General features: G+C 44.5%; 1 protein-coding gene across 2 annotated transcripts in view; it reads left to right on the top strand.

The window, feature by feature from the left end:
• The window catches only part of DENND5B (DENN domain containing 5B), a 105,427-nt gene extending 87,297 nt beyond the window's left edge, over window positions 1-18,130 (top strand). For both annotated transcript variants that reach the window (XM_058804570.1, XM_058804569.1), the window contains 10 exons: window positions 980-1,061; window positions 5,527-5,655; window positions 6,358-6,479; window positions 8,145-8,290; window positions 9,937-10,055; window positions 11,102-11,289; window positions 12,504-12,586; window positions 12,732-12,858; window positions 13,580-13,754; window positions 14,586-18,130. In XM_058804570.1, the coding sequence (XP_058660553.1) occupies window positions 980-1,061; window positions 5,527-5,655; window positions 6,358-6,479; window positions 8,145-8,290; window positions 9,937-10,055; window positions 11,102-11,289; window positions 12,504-12,586; window positions 12,732-12,858; window positions 13,580-13,754; window positions 14,586-14,769 (1,355 nt within the window). In that variant the 3' untranslated portion in view covers window positions 14,770-18,130. The remainder of the gene's footprint in view (window positions 1-979; window positions 1,062-5,526; window positions 5,656-6,357; window positions 6,480-8,144; window positions 8,291-9,936; window positions 10,056-11,101; window positions 11,290-12,503; window positions 12,587-12,731; window positions 12,859-13,579; window positions 13,755-14,585) is intronic.
• Window positions 18,131-19,829: the final 1,699 nt, after the last annotated feature.

The raw sequence follows: 19,829 nt of genomic DNA, 5'->3' as shown, positions 1-19,829 counted from the left end.
GGCACATATTTCTTATCCTTGTCTGGAAAATCACTTAATGCATGTGCACTACCTTCATTCCCTTTTAATGAGCATTGAGTGAGGTTTGAGAAGCATTGTCTCCATGAGAAATAATTCCTGAAGAAGCTGAAAGTGTGGAACTGGGAATAAGAGAGCTGACATTTTTCTTTCAGTGAGCATAATCTGTCTCTCAAATCCCAATATGAATAACTCTATGTTCAGTAAATCTTTTTACTGGTGGGTGGTACTTCAGAAATTGTGAAATTGATCTCTCTCCATCAGTCTAGGTGCTCCATTTATGCTTTGGCTTGGCCCCTTACAATTAGTAAATTACTTCTGTGTTTAAAGAGAGGTTTTCTAAAAACTTTGAGATGGGGTATTGTAGTAAAAGTCTCTGAACTTCAGTGGGTCATCTTGCAAGGACTCTCCAATTCAGATCCTGCAGATGGAAACTTTTATGATCAGTCCTCAAAGAGGCATTTATGGACAAACTAGTCTCTCTCATGAAAGAACTTTTTAATAAGCTTCAGTGAGTAATGCACTAAACAATCTGGCTGGCAGGCACAAATTCCTGAGAGCAAAATGTGTCACCACAAAGTGGTTTGATCAGAGCAGAGAACTGAAATGCACAGCATTCTTTGCATTGAATATGTTACTGTAGCTTAATTTTATTTGAGTTGTTCTCAGTTGTGAGCTTTCCATAGAAACTTCTCACTAATAAAACTCACTGCTGTACAGATTTAACCTAAGGTATTTCACACACAAAAAAAAAGAAGCTAGATCTCCCAGGTTCAGTGCTGAGTTAAGGAAGAAATAGGTAATATATTCAGAATTTTCATTTTGTCTGCTTCTACATTTCCAGGATAGAGTTAATGATAATGCACAGAAACAGTGCCGTAACCAGCCAGTGAAGATTGTTTTTGTATTGCAGACTATTACTGTAGTGTTGTGTTAACTGTGTGTATTTTCTCCACTGTAGTTGGTGGTGGAACAGAAAGACGAAAGTCTGATACAGGAATTACTCTGCCTACATTGAGGGTGTCCCTGATACAAGACATGAGGTATGCAATTTGGTTCCTAAAGCATGAATTGTGGGTTTAATTGTGTAGGATAAGGTAAACATCCTCACTGGGTTCGAGTCTACAAAGGCTAAGGAGAATTAAACCTTCTCTTCAGCCCACATTGAAATCTACAATGTGTTGCCTTTCTGTTTTGAAAAACTTTTTTGTGTGTTCACTTGATCTTTTTTAGTGAACAGAGAATGAAAACCACACATATGTTACTGCAATTTCTGTTTTCCCAGGGGGGTTCTTCCAGTAACAAAGCCAGCTTCTACAAATAACAGCAAATAAGTTCAATTCCTTGGTATTTTCAGTTTGTTTGTTTCAGTTCATTTTTTAATTACTGACCCAGCAAGTACAGTTGATAGGCAAAGCAAAGGGACATAAAGCCTGCTCACAATGCCTGAGCAATATTCTTTCTTTTCAACTAGCATTTCATGGCAGAAAGTAATAAATGTACAAGCTTAGAAGTTTCATCAGACCTAGAAGTTGGGTGAGTTTAAAGCTGGGATGTGAAGTTAGGACAGTTTCTCTGAAGTGGACCACAGCCTGGCTCTGGAGACCTTTTCAAGCAGTGTTTATTTGGAAGCAGAAGGATTAGAGGGTCAGAAGAGGTGGAGACTGGTGTGACACCAGCAGGCAGAAGTTCTTCAGGGCATCTCCTTGATTAAGCCACTGCCAGGTCAGGCCACTATTTTCATACTTGTCTTGCCAGGGCTAAGGATTGCAGTGGGATAAACATGTCATGAAAATGGAGGAGGAGTAATGCAATAATGCTCATCTGTAAAGAGCTGAGAGCAATTAAACATGTAAGACAACATGAGTACTGCTTCTTACATTCTTCTCACACCTAAAAATATGGCAAAAGAACCTTAGGGTAAAAAATAAGATTTATTGTAGTTAGTTCAGAGAACCCTGATTACAGTGATGTGATTTTACTATGTGGGTTGATAGATTAGTCAGATTTTTCTGGGGAAAAAAAATCACTGTACTCCCCACCTGCAGTGTGCAACCTTTTAGTTTGATGCTTTGTAGTTTGAGTCTTTTGTTCTGATTTCAAAGAGCATGACATGCCATGTACTGCTAAAACAACATGTAAAAGAGGGAGAGAGAGAGAGAATGCATAGAATGTAGTGCCAAGAGGTCATTCTGAACATGTGTCTGCCATTTTAGCATCCCTCTCATGGGATGTGGCAGCTCTCTCCTTAATTCAGTCCTGGGAGACTGACAGGCATGCAGAGGGTCAGTGTGGGGGAAGGATGAGGGAGGATCTGGAGCAGAAGCTCCTGTGCTGGGGGGGTGGCTGACAGAGGGGGCTGTGTGTGCTCACTGCTGCATGCATGGGTCTGTCTTCCACTGCAGTAATGAAAGCCCAGCATGGATCTGAGCTCTCTTGTTTGAATCACAAAAGTCTTTCTTACTGCCCTTCAGAGAAGTACAGAAGCAGAACGTTACCTTTTGTAATATCTTGGGTATTTGTGATTGTCCATGAATATGTTTGGTCATAGGAAAATGCTGGGCAGATGGTGAGTTGAATTTGTCATCTGTAATCTTGAGGCATACTTTCTCCTGCTTGGAAGGAATGCTGCCTAATATTTGTTTGCACACCAGGCTGAAGTTGAAGGATGGGTAATTGTTAAATTGCAGGGCTTGTGGTGCTGACTGAACTAATGGCTGGAGGATTAAGCATTGCCTTAAGCAGGGCTTGTTTCTGATGGCTCATGCAAGGCTATGTAAACAACTTAAAAGCAGGGCTGAGTCACAGTCATGCTCTGAGTGTGCCATGTGCCACAGGTACTGTGGTGTGTCCTCTACCTCCCCTCTGAAAGCCAGGCATCTCAAATGTGGTCAGGAAGATGCTCAGGGTGTTTATTTTTGTTCTGTGCATGGAATCCCAGTGGCACAAGCCAGCCTGGGGATTCTCCCTCCAGCTTTTCCCCTGGCACAATCTGCCCCATCTCTCTAGCCCCTCTTCCAGCTACAGCCTGCTTCCAGCATGGCATTGCTGAGCATCCAATCAAGCCAGTCAACATCAGGGCCTCCCCAAAACCTTTGGTCCAGCTGGATTCAAGTTTCTGATCCTTCCCCTTTGGGCAAGCTCTTCCTTGCTATCAGCACTTGCTTCATGCCCATGTCGTGCCTCCCTCCTCAGGGAGCTTGCATTGGAGGATGTGAGCTGGCCCCTGGGCCCACAGCAGTGATGCTTAACCTGCTGTGCTCAAAAAGAAGGCTGAGCAAAGCCCTGCTGCCTGCCTGGGGTGAGCTATAGGCTCCTTCCTGACTGTGCTGCCACGGGAGCAGGCACAGCATCCCCAGGGCACGGCGGTGCTGCGCAGCTGCAACCTCTGCTGTCAGCACAGCTGTTTGCACAGGGTTTGTTCACCAGACCCCAGGCTTACATTTGACAGGGCAAATAGATTTTTCTTTATTACTAATGGGATTAAAAGCAAGTCCAAACCAGGGGAGTTGCATCGAAATGGCTGCTTAGTGCTATGACGAGAAGAATTTGCTGTGCAGTGCTGAGCATACGGTGCTTACACTTAGGTCACTGATAAAAATAGAGCTGTTCTGACTCTCACAACTGACAGTGAAATAAATTTGGGTTCCTGCATGCTCTGTTCTGTTACACTCTGCTTTTGCTGACACCAAGACTGATTACTGAATCTTCTTAATATCTCTGGCAAGCTGCATGCTTGCAGATATTTATTTTTTTTCCCAAATGCACAATTAAGGCTTATCTAGTCTGAACCAGACACAGGTAATGAAGAGGCACAGAGAGCGTGCGTGGAATAAGGTTGAGTCCATCTGCACTTGAATCTTCTCCCAGTGAAATAACATATTCTGCTCAGTGTTTCATATTAGATGTAATTCAAGCTGAGCACTCAGGGGAAGGGGAGGGAGATGATAGTGTGTGCTTTGATCTTCCCATCTCAAAAGGCTTGAAATGTCTGAGGAGAGTGTCTCAACACGATGTAGTTGATTGTAGCATGCATCCTGTTTCTCAAGGACTGCAGGGGTCACGTGTCCAGCTCTCTGCTGGAAAGTCTAATGCTGGCTGCCATGCTCTGAGCCAGGAAGGGCTTTCCCCTGCCAGGAGCAAGGCTTCAGCCTGCAGGTCAGCCTGGCACAGAGCAGGGCTCCTGGGCTCTGCGTGCTCTTCATTTGTGCAGAGAAAACTCCTATTTCTGGACAGCTCCAAGTTGTTCTTTGCAAATTTGCCCTAAAGGTCCTGGGCTTGCTCTGTTAGAGGCTCTATAAACAAGAGAGTAGTTTGCTCAAATAATGCAGGGACTAAATATAACACAAAGCACACACTTGGGTGTAACAGATGGGGGAAAGCACGAGACTATAGTAGTCAATGTAAAAAGCATCAGTCACAGCATGACTTTGTTGGATTTCCTTTGGAGTAAATATTGCCACATTCCACAACACTCAGCAATGCGTGGAGGGCTGTCAAGGAAGTTGCAGGAGTTGGACAGTAAATTGCAGCTGGGATTAGCTCAGATTTCAGCTGATGGTACTTGGAGCCTGCCATGGAGATTTGGAGGGCTGAACTGCCTGTGCACTTAACATGCAGATTTTATGAAAATTAAGAAACTTGAGCCTTTTCTTTCCTCTGCTGAAAACTGTTACTCACTTTTCTTGTTTTTTATTTAACCAAGTGGGGAGTTTTTGGAAGCAGCTTTGTCCTGCCGTGGCAGTTCTCTTCCTCTTCTAAAACTCCTGTGCTCTAAAGCTAGAGTTCTCCAAACTGAAATGTTGGAAGGTTAAAAAGAAAAACGCATAACTGTAGAAGAAATCCCCTATGGAACAGTTCTGCTTTCCTATAGATAAGACATATGGAGGGCTGTTCAAATTATCACTTACAGGAAGGCTTCTTCTATCCCTAAAAATGTGATTCTGCTTGCAGCTTCCTGCTGCTGTTTTTGCCTCAGCAGTCCTCCTTTTCTCAGCTGTGCCATTGCTGCTGCTCTCAAGGGGCTTTGTTAGAGCCTTCAGAGCCACTGTGGCTTGGAGAAACCCTCAGGACTTTGTCTTCTGCCCTCCCAGACACACCTCAGGTCAGCAGCTTGAGGTGTAACTGAGATTTAACTGGGTCTGACAAGGTGCCACTTGTTTTTAAACAACCCATTGCTGTTTTTAAGTCCTAGCAGTGTCCATTAAAGCACCTACCTTGGGCAATGAAGGGGTAAGCAGATTTACCCCTCCTCACATTGGCCAGGCAGCCACAGAGCAGCTCCTATGGGCTGCCATGCCCAGGAAAAGCTGCCCCATGTCCTGGTGCCAGCCTGGGATCTCATTGCCCCACTGCAGGGTTCTGGGGGCCCTGCTGGGGATCTCTCCAGAAATCATGTCAGAAGACATTTTCCAGTTCACTTGCTGCATCATCACACTGCATGTTGCCATTTGAAGCATGCAGAATTTTTATGATTCATCTATTTATTTTCTTCCCCACACATTTCAGGCACGTTCAGAACATGAGTGAGATAAAGACGGATGTGGGGCGAGCCCGAGCCTGGATTAGACTTTCTCTGGAGAAGAAGCTTTTGTCTCAGCACCTGAAGCAGCTGCTTTCCAACCAGGCACTTGCAAAGTAAGCCAGCTCTTTCCTTCAAACCTTCATTTCATGTTGTGAAGGTGGTGCTGCTTGGGGTACAGCCAGGCACCCTGTTTGGGTACTGTGGTTTCCAGTAGAAGTGATTGAAGGGCAGGGGGGAGCTGGGAGAGGTGGTGCTGCCCACCCAGCAGGGCAAAAGTCTGCTCCTCTGCATGGAAAGCACATCACAGATTTCAGGAAGGAGGCATTAGTTCATGGTCAGATCCCTGCACTGATCCAAGCCACACTGCAGCCCTACAGATCTTGAGCTGACAGGGTGGTGGGAGGGCCCCAGCTGCTGCTTGGTGCATCCTGCTGAGTTTGCTGTCACAGTGGGGAGCAGAAGGAAGATGTGGTTGTTAGAGGAGACCATTCCACAGTGGGAAGGCGTGGGGAAGAAATGGGGTTGCTGTGTGTTGGTTCAGATCTGCTGCTGTGAGTAGTGTTAGTTTTTACCTGTGCTTTCAGCAAACCCCAAACTGAGATAACTCAGCAGCCTTGCTGTGGGAGTGCTCTGTAAAACATCTGTAGCACATTTACATGTCCTCTGTGGGTTTCTAGCAGCTTCTGGTTTTGGGGGGTCATACGTCTCATTAAGAGCCACTCTTCATTTGGTGTTTTGAGATTCAAACACCTTTTAAGACACTTGGTGCTCTTTCAACAGCAACAACTCAAATGCCATGTGCTTGTTTCTCCCAGGAAGCTTTACAAGCGTTACGCTTTCCTGCGCTGTGAGGAAGAACGGGAACAGTTTCTGTATCACCTGCTGTCGCTCAATGCTGTGGATTATTTCTGCTTCACAAGTGTCTTCACTACGATCAGTGAGTTGGAGAATCAATTTTTTTCCCCCTGACTAAAAATTAGTTGCTGTCATGGTTTGTAAGAGATGATGTTGGTGGTGCCTGAGTAGCTGAGCCCTTATCTGTGAGCCTTGGTTGTTGCTGCAGGGCTCCTGGGTGCTGGGTGTTGCTCTGGGAAACCAGCTGGAGAGCCAAGGCTGTGTGGGAGTGCTCTGGATAAGAGCACTGCACAAAGGAGAGCAATCAGCAGGGAGTGCTGCTCTCTATGTAGTTTCTTTCAGTTTCCCTCCCAGACAAGTCCTCTACCTCCTAATGCTTCTTTCTGGCCTTCATTAAGTGCGCACAGAAGTCTGCTCTCCGCAGACTGAGGAGGAGATGCAAGATTAGAGGATGAAATACTTTGTGCTGCTCTTTGTATCTTAAATCTCTTTTTGTCTCTTCTTAAATGCCAGAAAGATTCCCTTTCTCACTCTCTCATGTAAGGAGAAGAGCAGAGATTGGATTGCTATCTGGAAATTAATCTTCATCTCGCCAGTACAGGACAATGCAGAAAAAGCAAGATCCCATTAGGTGACCTAATTATTTGGATTCACCTGGGCAGCCATTATTTTTAATTTTCCTGCCTGTTCAGAGTGAACTGAAGCAAGTTTTACATGGCTGTCAAAACAGGCACTCATTCTACTTTTTCCCCTCTAAAAGCAATAAATCCCCCAGAACTACCGCAGCACAAAGAGATTTATTCATCCTTGATTACCTTATTTCTGTGGGGCATCCAGCCTAACAGCTTTCTTCTGCAGGACAAGTGCTTGGAATCTGAGGGTATTTTTTGAGTGCAGTATGATTGGCTGGCACACGAAAATAAAAGAGGCTGGCTTGGCTTCCCCAGTCCAAAAGGCAGCTTGTGAAGCATATGGGGAGAGTGGATCTTGTGCTGGAGGTGCAGTGTCAGAGCCAAATCCAAATTGGGGTGGGTGGCAGTCCTTGTCTTCAGCATGTATGGGTGGCACAGGTTGAAAAGCAGAAGAGTAAGGGATTAAGAGCAGGAATAAGAATAAAGTGGGGGATGTACACAGAGACACAGCAGACCTGAGAGTCTGGCTGTGGTGTCAGCACTACTTGAAGGGGGCCTATACCAAAGATGGGAACAAACATTTTATCATTTACCTGTTGCAGGAGGACAAGAGGTGATGTTTTTAAACTAAATGGGGGGGGGGGGGGGGGGGGTCAGTTTAGGTTAGATATAAGGAAGAAGTTTTTATCACGTTTTGTGTAGTGAGACCTTGGCATAGGGGATGGGATGGGATGGGATGCCCCATCCCTGGGAGTGCTCAAGGTCAGCTTGGACGGGGCTGCGAGCAGTCTGCTCCCTGCAGGGGGCTGGACTAGATGGCTTCTAGAGGTCCCTTCCCAGCCAGGCTGTTGGAGGGCTGTGACATGCCCTCCTTCCCTGCCCCATCCTCCGGCGGCGGCTCCGTCCCGCCCGTGCGGTGCCGGCTCCGCCGCGGGGCTGCAGCTCCACCGTGCGGCACCGCCGCCCTTCACGGGAGGGGTCCCCTCCGCCTCCGAGACCGGCAACCAGAGCTTGCCTTCAAGGGAAAGGCGTGGTTTGCCCCAGAAATTGCGATTACTGTAAGGAAAAAAAAAATAAAAGAAGGCTAACGTGCTTCCCACTCTGCCTGTTCGCAGTGATCCCTTACAGGTCAGTGATAATTCCCATCAAAAAACTAAGCAATGCAATAACCACATCAAACCCGTGGATATGTGTGTCAGGAGAGCTGGGAGATAGTGGTGTCATGCAGATTCCCAAAAACCACCTAGAAATGACGTTTGAGGTGAGTACGTGCTCTTCCCATTTTCCTTACAATTTTAAACGTGCTTCCAAATAAATATGAATTTGTTGAAGGGTTTTTAAGAGCACAGCATTTCAGATTCTGTCCTGATTTTCAGCATCACTGTAGGTTCAAATATGTACAGGAAAATAGCATGGTCTTCTTGTGTGAGATGAAGGTTTCCTGTGAGAACACACCACTTTTAACCACAGGCCTTGCTGCTGTCCCTGTCCAGCCCAGAATTCCTCACCTTGCCTATCTATTTCTACATCTCATTCCCTTCCACACCTCCTTGCCTAATTGTCCCTTTTAGTGCTTATTTCCACCTCCTCATCTCCCTTCCAAGTTTCCCTTCTTTCACTCTCTCTTTCCACTAACCACCACCCAGGTCCCTTTTGACCTCTGGCCAGTCCCAAATTTCTTCTGGGCCAGTTGTCTGGCATTGCTCTTCAACATCCCAGCCTCAGGTGCTGTCTGTGGCACACCAGGAGCTGCCATCCCCAATGGGCTCTCTCCCCTGGGCTTGCTGGGGCTTTTTCTCTTTGCTTTCCCCTCTGCTTTCCCACCCAGCAATTTCAGGCTGGCTCAGTGCCATGCCAAAGCAGCTGGTAGCAGGAATTGCAGGGAAAGCCCCATCAAGCTTCTCTAGCTCCAGGCTGTACCGTATCCATTAAGGAGTCATTTTGTAGGAAAATCTGCTACTGAAATTGAGGTTGCATCCACTGAGCATATGCAGACTGATCTTCAACAACAATAGCAAAAAAAGCCTCTTGCCAAATACAGGTTGATTTTGACAAAGAAAGGATATTTTTGAGATAAATGCCCACGTATCATTCAGATATTACTGTTTTGTAAAAAAGATCTCCAGGCTTCTAACAGGCAAAATGACATACTTAGATATCTCTAAGGACCATATTGATTCTGTTCTGGATTATTCCTTTGGCTGAAGCTTTCCTAAAATATCAACTTGGGTAGCCACCCACTTGTAGAAATGTCAGCCCAAGCTGCTTTTTTTGGCAGCATCAGAAGCAGTGAAAACCAAGGTATTTCAAGGGAAGTGTTTAGGTGACATTAACAGATGTTGTTGCCAGCCCCACCTACAATTACATCTTGCTCTGGAATTCACAGTGCCTTGTTTTCCTTCTTCTGTGTCTTTGTGATGCTGAGTCTCATGTTAGTGGTTTTTGTTTGGGCCAACAATAAGAAAATCAATCTTAGAAAATAATAAAGGATCTAGGGACTGCTGCATAGTGTGGAGTGAGTCAGCTGAAGGTCAGTATGCCCCAAATGGATTTTTGAAAAGCTGTTTGTATTAAAGGTCTATTTCTTCTGCAAAAGCACACCTTTTTATCACCTTACTCAGAAATGTGTAATTAATACGTCTCAGAAATATTCGGAGTGAGTGATCCCAACAAAGAATATAATCTCACCACAAGCTTTTAAGAGTTTTATTTCTTTTTCTCTTGTCTTAAAATAATTATGCTGCTTTTGCAAATACTCTGCATATTTGGTCGAAAACACTTGTTCTATAAACTACAGAGAGCTAGAAAACTGAATAAAAGCCTATATTTGACCATATGCCTGCATGTGGTGGGGGTGTGTGTTGTCTGTTCTTTTTGAAATGAAGCAAAAACTGTTACTCATTTCAGTGCCAGAACTTGGGGAAGCTGACGACCGTTCAGATTGGTCATGACAACTCAGGGCTGCTGGCCAAGTGGCTGGTTGATTGTGTCATGGTCAGGAATGAAATAACAGGACACACGTACAAGTAAGCAACAAGTTGTCATTTTTCTTGTCTGAAATTATTTATTTAGAGAAAGCAAGGAGGCATTCACCTTCTCTTTAACTTTGATTGCAGCTGGTTTGAGTCCCTGATAGGGTTGGGTTGGTTTCCTCCACCCCCCTGGTTCTGTCATTTCAGTAGCCCTAGTTGAAGTCTGATAATCTGATAAATATTTAATGAGATTTGAATGCAGGATTTTCTTTGCATCTTTCTGAGACAGAACAGACGTATGGATACTTTTGAAGTGATTGGTATGATTGTGTCTAGTAATTAGATCTCTTGATTTAAAGTAGTGGGGTAAAGTTGGGCACAAATTGACTCTTGAAAGTCCAAGAGCTGAAATGATGGTCTGGGTGAAATACTAAGAAAATAAAAAGTTTTGATGGTTTCTTAATCTTACATTGAGCACATACCTCTGTGTCAATATGGTCTCCTAATTCATCATTGGTTTTACAAAATGTGGCTAAGCAGAGACAGGTTTTTTAAAAAATGTGAACTTGGAAAACTGCAATTCAGAGAGGTGAGCTCCAGATCTCAGAGTCGACTTCAATGTTATATGGGAAAGTAGGAGAACATGGGATAAAATGACTGGGTATGGACATGTGCATGGATTTCATTAGGGTTGTGTATGGGGTCCAAAGGTACAGCAGTAAAATGCAAGGTCTGAGTATGAAGAGATGTCACAGCCTCAGCTGGGTGGAAATTCTGTGGGGATTTGGTTGTTAATCATCACAATGCTCTTCAAGGCTGCATGTCATTTGTGGGTGCAAGTGCAGAATAACTCAGCAGAAAACAAGATGCAAACCATAAAATATGTGTAACACAAGCTTTGCATATTTCCCTGTTTCTAAGGACCATCAGTTGTGGTGCAGGGGCTGCTCCTGCAGAGCTGTGCTTGGTGAGAATTTTCTGGGAGCAAAGATGGTTCTTCATCCCTGTTAGCAGTGTTGTTGGCTGCCAGCTGTCCCCAGCTCTGAGACCAGGCTGCTCTGTGTGTGTGGCTGACCTGTGCTTGTCCTGGGCCTGTGCAGGTTCCCCTGTGGGCGGTGGCTGGGAAAAGGCGTGGATGATGGCAGTCTGGAGAGAATCCTCATTGGGGAGCTGGTGTCCTCCACGTCCGACGAGGAGCTGGGCAAGCAGTGCCGCACCCCGCCCCAGCAGAAATCTCCCACTGTGACTCGGCGCCTGAGCATCACCTCCCTCACAGGGAGGAACACCAGTGAGTCCTTGCCTTCCTCCCCAGGCTTGTAGGGAAGGGAACAGCTGCCAGCTGCTGGGGAAAAAAAGCTTCTCTGTGGGGGTACCAGTCATTGGTTTTTCTGGGTCTGGGTTGAAGGGACTTGACAGAGTAATTTGTGTTCGGACTCAGGTGTTGATTATTTCTTATCAGTAAAACAGTCTCACTACTGTGAGTTGGGCAGCTTTTCATTCGAAGGCACAAAATGGCCAACAATCTCTTGTTACAAGGTCTTTTAAGACTAAACTATCCAATTCAGAACTGACACCTAGGTTATTTTCCCTTTTAACCCAATAACTGATCCCACAGAACCCACAATGCAGACTTTTCTGCCCAATTACAAAATGCCCCCAAACCCATGAAGAAGAAGGAAGATAAAACCCAGGACAACACCCTGTGCCCTCCATATTGCTTCCGTCCACAACATACTAAAAATCCCAAATCCTAAATTTCTCACCAAGTGATACACCTACCGTACTCTCTATAATCTATTCCACACTTTTGTGGATTCCAGTCTATCTTGAAGTCTGGGAAACTTTCTCCATGAATGAGGGTCAAAGTCAGTGCTCCCCTGGGGGTCAGGGCACCCCAGAGCAGACAGAGAAATATTCCCTGTGCCCTGGGTTTCCACACTTATGTGAACAGGAGGGTTCATCCTGAAGCAAGGCTTGGTGCAGAGCAGCAGCTGCAAGCCAACGAGCTTTTCCTGCCTTCCCTGGTTGGTGTTTGCTCTGTGACGTACATGTTGCCTCTTCAATGTCCCCTTTTGACTGTTGAGAGATAATAATCTCTTTCTTTGGAGCATGGAGATATGAGATGAGGGAGGAGGAGGCAGCAGAATTTGCAGTAGCTGATGCTGCTCAGCCTCCCAGCTCACTTTGCAGTCTGAGGGCAGCTCAGAGCTTGATGTGGCTGCTGGGAGCTGCCTTCTGGCAAAGCTTGTCTTTGCAGGGACCCTAGGGCACATTGACCTCACATCCCTAAAATTAGCTTTTATGAGTAACTGCACTTGGCTGCAACAGGACACGGGACTGTGAGGGTCACACAAGGCATTCTCTGCTAAAGCACAGAGGTGGGACAGTGTGGATCCTGTTCATACATCTGTCCAGCTCCTGTAAAACTAGAGGACATGAGTGCTGAAATGTCAAGCAAGCTAAGATTAACCTTCAGCTGGTCTGCTCTCCATCATTTCACAGAGCCTAATGCGGGGCAGATCCAAGAGGGAATCGGGGAAGCTGTGAACAACATTGTGAAACACTTCCACAAGCCAGAGAAAGAGGTAATTCCTGCTTTTCATTACTTGCCTGCAAATTTTTATAAACAGAAATGGCACTAAAGTACCAGTAGATGTACTACCTTTAGATAAGAAGTTTCTGGCATCCAGACAAGGCAAGTTGTACTAACCTGCTCTCCCTTTTCCACAGAGAGGGAGCCTTACCATTCTGTTGTGTGGGGAAAACGGTCTGGTTGCAGCCCTGGAGCAGGTCTTCCACCATGGCTTCAAATCAGCTCGCATTTTTCACAAGAATGTTTTCATCTGGGATTTCATAGGTAAGCTGTATGTGGTTTGGAGGAGAAGGTTTAGGGTAAAATTACTCCTCAAACACAGACCTTGGATCCTCATCAGCTAGGGGGCCATTTCTCCTGCCAAACACCTGCTCCAGGTTGCTTAAAGTCAGTAAGAAACCTGATGGCAGATGAGAAGTACTAAACTCTGTGTAAGAGAAGAGTGTGAGTCTGCACATAAATTTTATGAGTTCCTAGTTCAAACAAGGCAAGCTGGAGGTTGGAGTAGAGGAGCAATAAGGAGGAGAGCTAGGAAAGGGCAGGGAGTGAAATGTTTGGATTCCTGCTTTATGAGAACTCTCCTAATCATTGCACTGGTGATCCTTACCTGCAGGCCTCTGTAGGGGTAATTTAAGATGTACCTCCTCCCTTAGAACAGGCTTGCAGGCAGAGATGCTCAGCCTGAGGGTGTTTACTCAGAAAAAGTGAAAAATCACTGCTGGTGGTATCACTTAGAGTGAAACCACTGAGGGGTGCTCTGGTGCTGCTCCTTGGTGTTAGCTGTGTTAGTCAGACTGACCAGTGCCATGCCATGGCAAAGGTGGAGAGGTGACCACCTACCTGTGGTCTTCAGAGTCAGGAATTCATAGATAAACTGTGCAATATCTCTCAGCAGGTTGGTTTTTAAGGATTCATTCCCTTGTGTGATCCTGTGTCACAATGAAGTGCTGCTTTTCACTGGATTCTGATCTTTTCCCTACCACAGAGAAAGCTGTTGCTTACTTTGAAACCAGTGATCAGATTGGAGACAATGAGGAGGCCCTTCTGCTTCAGAGATCTTCATGCAAAACCTTCTGTCATTATGTCAATGCCATCAATACAGCTCCAAGGAACATTGGAAAGGATGGCAAATTCCAGATCCTGGTTTGCCTGGGGACAAGGTACCCAACTGTTCTTCATTATGTGTGTCCTCTGGCATTAGAGTAGAAGAATATTTCTCCACCATTGTTTTTGCCTTTAGTTTTCCATTTTGACATCTCACACCTATCTATTATCCAGTGCCTATTTTAGGCAGCTTTAGTACTACATCAAAAATTGGAGCAAAGAGGCCCTAGTAATATATGGCTAGTGTCTAAACTGCTAAAAATGTTTTGAGCTTTTTTTATAGCTGTTAGCTTGACAGTCATGTGTATGAAATCCATTGAAATGCTATTTTTGATGAAGTACTGACTTTGGGAATGCAGAGTTCCTTTTCAGGAGCTAGTGAATATCTAAATCCTCATTCAAATGCTTGTGAAAATGGGATGCCTGCTATAATTTTGACAGAACTGTTCTTGATGAACGTTTCTTTCCTAATAGGGTGGTTTGTCTTGGGGAAGGGTGGGACTTAGTTGTATTTTGGAGGGTAGAAGTTGGTATATCTAGAAATAAGTACCATTTTTGTCTTATCTGTCTGGATACTTGGAAAACCGGTTGGCAAACAGTCTCTCAGCTTTTCCTTGAGTTTTACTTTCCTTATTCCTGATCGGAAAATGTTCTGGAATTCTTACAAATGTCCAATTCTGCTAATACTTTTCAATTTTCATTTCTACAGTGGGTAGTATTTTACTAACCAAATCAAGGGTTGCGATTACGCGGCAAACTCGTACGTGCAAACAACACCCACCGCTCGCCAAAAGGGGCTGCATGTTTTTGGGTTGTGCTCTTCTTGGAGCAGAATTCCAGTGTGATATCTGTGGGTGCTAAAGCAATTCCTGTGCTGCCCTTTTCAGGGACCACCTGCTGTCCCAGTGGATCCCGCTGCTGGCGGAGTGCCCGCCCATCACCAGGATGTACGAAGAGAACGCTCTCCTCCGGGACCGCATGACTGTCAACTCCCTCATCCGGGTCCTACAGACATTGCAGGATTTCAACATCATCCTAGAAGGGTCGCTCATTAAAGGAGTGGATGTCTAGCATGGCTTTGCTGAGAACTTCATTACTCCTTTCCCAAACAAGCAAACCACAATTGGAGACCTGTCAGGACTTGAATGCCATGGTAGTGCACCACTGTAAGGCAGAGCTGCTGGTGGAAGCAGGATTGGGAAGCCCAGTTTGTGCCCGATGGGGACTGGCCTCTAAAGCTGCAGAAAGCTAAGATGCAGTATTGTAGTTTATTTGAAACAGAAATTTAGTACAAAAAAATAGAGTATTTTCATGTGTTAGATGTGTGTAAATATGCTATCTTTCTTTAAGAAATTATATTACTCTAAGAAATTTTTCTTAGAGTGAATGTTCTTGTTCTGACTATGAGTAGCTTAAACCCAGGGGAAGGACTTGGGGGAGGGAGGGAAGGACCAAGGTGGGAAGGGATGCCGCTACTTGCTTGCGAGGAAGAAGCCAATCAACGTGTAAATACAGTGCAAACTCAGCAGGGCTTTTTTCAGGTATTGCAAATTAATACAGCAAATATCCTTCTGTAGCCATTGTGATCGTGTCACTCTTGGAAATGCTGTAAGCATATGCTGGTTTACCCTACTGTACATGGTCTCTCTTAGTTTGTTGTTTGTTCAAGGACTCGCCTTCCATGCATGGAAGCAGTGAGTTGCTGGGTTTTTTTTCTGTAAGGTCTTTTGTGTCACTCCTGTTGATCTCTAAAAGGGGAAACAAGTGTTGGAATGCTTAAACACTGGAGAGAAGGACTGCTGTCAGCCTCAGAGCCTGAGAGGATGAGACACCCCTGGAAGCCTTGCTGCTGCAGCCTGCGATGGGGAGTGCTGGCTTGCTTGACTCGCTCAGTATGTCCCTTCCCTGTCTGGATGTTCTCATGAGTCACCCTCACCCTCAGCCAGTTTGTGTTGTGGATGACCTTTTTATTTTTCTCATGATGAGGAGTTTGGTTTATGCCAAATTCTTGCTGTACTTGAGAAGAATCATTGCTGTAGAGCAACAAACGATGCTGTTGCTGTGCTACCAAACTGTATCAGCTGGCTTTGAAATGCTGACAGGTGATGAACCTTCCTTTATCCTGCAGAATGAGTGTTCCTAGGGGAGTACAGGATACAGGATGACTTTTTTTTCTCAATTATCCAGCTACAAAATGAAAAGGAATTAAGCAAAAGGAGGGAAAAAAAATCTCATGTTGGTATTTTGAGGCTTCTCTCCTACACTCTTTCTTTGTATGCACTAATACAGTGTATATATGGAGATACAGCTCTTGATGAGGAGCTGGGAACAACTGTATGATACAAATTGAACAAGAGATTATATCAAAATCACCTTGTGAACACCATGCAGCAAATACAGAGTGTATTTTCCATTCTTGTGGATGGGAGTTGGAAGGGTCTGATGACACAGTTAGCTTCACCTGGTTTTAATTTTTGGAAGTTAGTTTAAATACAGGTTTTTGCTTTCACTTGTTTATTCCCTATAATCTTGGGCCTTTCTTTGGAGGTCTCACAGTCAGCTGAGGCTTGGGAGAGCCCCTGACTGGTTCTGTGGGTGTGCTGCTTTGCCCTATGCTCTCAAGTGGCTTCAGGAGGGGCTTGGCAATGGTGGGCAGTGGCAGGTCTTGGCATAGTGTGCACATGGTGGAAAGAGGGATGGGAGATAAGGAAACAGAAAGAGGATGAAAATTAAGGGTTGCTTTCTCACCTGCCTTTTGTCAAGCTTCTCTACTTTCCTGTGGTCTCTTTGCTGCTGCATTCTTAGAACAGCACTCACTTCAGTGTCAAAGTTTGATGTCAGACTCCCAGCCAGAAGAAATCTCTTCATGTAACTTGGTTTCATTGGAGAGTTTTACGTTATAGAAGTCTTTTTGTTTCTAAGAAAGAAGTAAAATAACACTGTCAAGGAGCCTTCCACTTTAATGAGGGTTCCAGCTTTCAATAACCAATCTTTCCTCCTGAGCTTGTGCTTCCTTAAACTGACTGAACTCATCCCAAATACTGCAGGCAGCACTGCCATGGCACTGCTGTGGGTGTGAGTAACTAATGTAAAGGCTGTGAATGTTGTCTGGAGTTAGTAGCCAGAGCCCACAGCTGTGTGACATCTCTTACATTTCCAGAAATGTGAAATTTGGGGTGTTAGGATTTTCTGTGTAGCCAGGCATGTCTGCCTAAAGTCAGCAGGCAAAGCATGACAACCCTTCAGCAGCAATTGAAAATGTGTCCCTGTACTTAACTCTATCAATGAATTATACATTTAGCACCAGAAACCATGTGGCAGCATTATTTGGTAATGACTGCTTAGGATGTTTTGATTTCTATTACAACTCAGGCCTTTCATGTCTAATGACTGCTGCACAGGATTTTTTCACGCCCAGCCCAGTCTAAGTGACGTTCATTTTACTGAAATAACCACCTCTTTAGTGCTTGGATTTCTTCACAGCATCATCTGCATTTGCAGGCTGGAAGCTTCCCAAAGTACATTGCTGCAGACTTCTCGAAAGGCTGTGTATGACTGGAGCAGTTGTAACACTCATCTGACATGGCAAGGGTTAAGTGCAGGCAGGATAAAGGAGAAATGTAGGCACCTCTACAGGTCATTCATTTAAATGAATAAACCACATACAGAGAAAAAAGGCAATAACTACATTAAGTCTTTCTTAAGTTAAAAGAAGTCCAGACCTGAGAATTTTTAAAATTCAGATCAGGGCCTTTCCCTATTTCAGACTACATTAAGAAACCTTTAGCACTTAACACAACTTCACCTCAGCTTTTTCAGCAAGTGTTGACTTGTTTGGTTTTGTCAGGTTTCACATCATATTAATAATAATACAATAAAAATGATGTATGTCTCATGTTTCCTTGCAGGCAATAAACCACCCCAAGATATGTGGAAAGGGGCACAGCTGAGTGCCTCAGATTCCTGGAGTAGTTATTGGACAGTCTTGGGAGAATGGTTCTTCATAGTGAATTTTTATTCTACTGTGTATAATTTTTTTTTTTTATTTTTTGGTGGACTACTTTTGTTGATTAGAAACTGTGAGGGTTTTTTTCTGTAAGGTTTACAGAAATCATTCTACCCACTAGAATGGTGAGAAACCCATCAGGATTCTTCTAAGCTAACACAGCTTTTGCTTCAGTGTTAAAGCACCTTCTTTGGTTGAGAAAGGGAATCTTGGAAAAGACCAAAGCTCTCTGATATCTGCTTTGTAAAAAAACAAAAAAAATTCCTATCCAATGCCCATCTGCAGTTGTCTGAGTTTGCATAGTCCAGTTGTACTAACAGCCAGCATGGTAACGTGAGGGAGTCAGAGAATCTAATGCCTCACTATGTACAAAATGTGTATTTATAATTCTCTGAAATAAATGAAGTTGTACTGTTTAGTGAAAAATCTGCTCATGTTTATTCCAAGTTGGTTTGTGTAATTAGCTATCATTGTTCAAAGATGTGTTTTTAGGGTAGTTGCAGCGTGTTTGAGGGAATTCCTCCTTTCAATCAAACGAAGGTGCGCATCGTGAGGGGAAATGTTGTGTGTTACACTTGAAATGTACAAATGTGCCCTGTATAGCTTAAAACGATCCCTAAGTGTCTCCATTGAGTATATTTTGTCTTTACATTATTACTAACTGAATAAGAACTGGATTATTTTCAAGACAACATGAGTAAAATATTGTTATATCAAGCACTTTAACATACACACCACGAACTGACATGGGTTTTTCAGGTTTTGAAGTACATTGAAATACAGCTTTTCATGCTATGTCCTTTACAAATAAAACTGTGACAATAATGGTTGGTGTCACTTTCTCTTTGCAGAGGAACCAAGAGATTTGGGTCTCAAGCTGAGGAGCTGCTCTGAGCCTGGAGGGAGCAAACCAAACAGAATGATCCAGCTGCTGGTGACTCTGGTACTGGGAATTTGCTGGAGCAAGGATGGGGAGAAGGGGTGTGAGGGACTGTTCCCAAAACCAGCCCTTCTGCCTCCCCAACACAAAGGGGAGGCAGAGACCATGCTGAGCCCAAGCAGCTCTTTATTCCAAGGCTTGTGTGGGAAATGTGGCTGATTACAGGGAAGAAATGGGATCCCAGTGAAGCTGAGCTCTTACCAGGGTGAGGTTTGCTCAGCAGCATGATTGCTTTGCCCTTGGTATCTGGAGGAGGAGGATGGGATTAACTTGTAGCAAAGGGTCTCTTTCCTCTCTTAGAATGAGTTGCTCTGGTATTTGAACTCAGGGTTAGAATGCTGGGATGAAGCTTGTGCTCTCCAGTCTGTCAGGCAGCATGTTGTGGGAGGAGGAGGGTGGATGGACAAGAGATGGATGCTTACAACAAAAAAGGTGCAAAGAAAAAGAAAAGGTAGTGAAATGCCCTCTATTCTGAGTTGGACTAGATTTTCAGAAATTTCCCCCATGTCCCTCCCAGCTTCAAATATGCTGGAATTGGCAAAGATAGGAGAATTTTTGGAAACTTTGACAGTTTGAAATGCAGAGCCCTGCATGAGTGTGTGCATGGCACGTGTGAGGTGCAGCGTGTCTGTTCACTTACTTTAACCCTCTGTTTAGAAGAGGCAGAGAATCTCAGGAGAGAACTGAAAGTCTCAGAGCTTGGGACCATATATGTGGGAATCCTGAAATATATTGTGTGATGATACTGGTGCTTATCAACATTATAGATGTGAATAAAATCTATAGAGCTGCTTATTGTCAAATGTCAGTGGGTGGGGTGGCCATACCTTTACACCTCCTGAATAAATGTGTGTAAATCAGATGTGTGTAAATTAAATGTGTGTAAATTGGAGATCTGACATCTTAAAGGCAATCAGTACTGGATGTAGGGCAAAACTAAGCTTGTCCAGGTGAGCAAGTGCAAATAATTTCCTCTCCACTGTGCTGTCATTGATGCAGTCTGGGAGCACTGCAGTGTTTTCTGCAAAGGAGGAATAGAAGAAAACTGACATGAGTAGGAGTTGAAGTAGCTCATCAATCTGGTTTGTTCCTTTCCAGCATTTCAGGTAAGGTTGTTCAATAAAAAAAATGTGTTCAGTGAAATGGTGAGTGAAGCTGCTTCTCTGTCTGTGACCCCATCAGCTC

Source organism: Ammospiza caudacuta, chromosome 5 (assembly GCF_027887145.1).
Source record: "Ammospiza caudacuta isolate bAmmCau1 chromosome 5, bAmmCau1.pri, whole genome shotgun sequence".
NCBI lineage: Eukaryota > Metazoa > Chordata > Aves > Passeriformes > Passerellidae > Ammospiza > Ammospiza caudacuta.
Note: the sequence above shows the minus strand (reverse complement) of the source record. Positions and strands in the feature narration are given on the sequence as shown.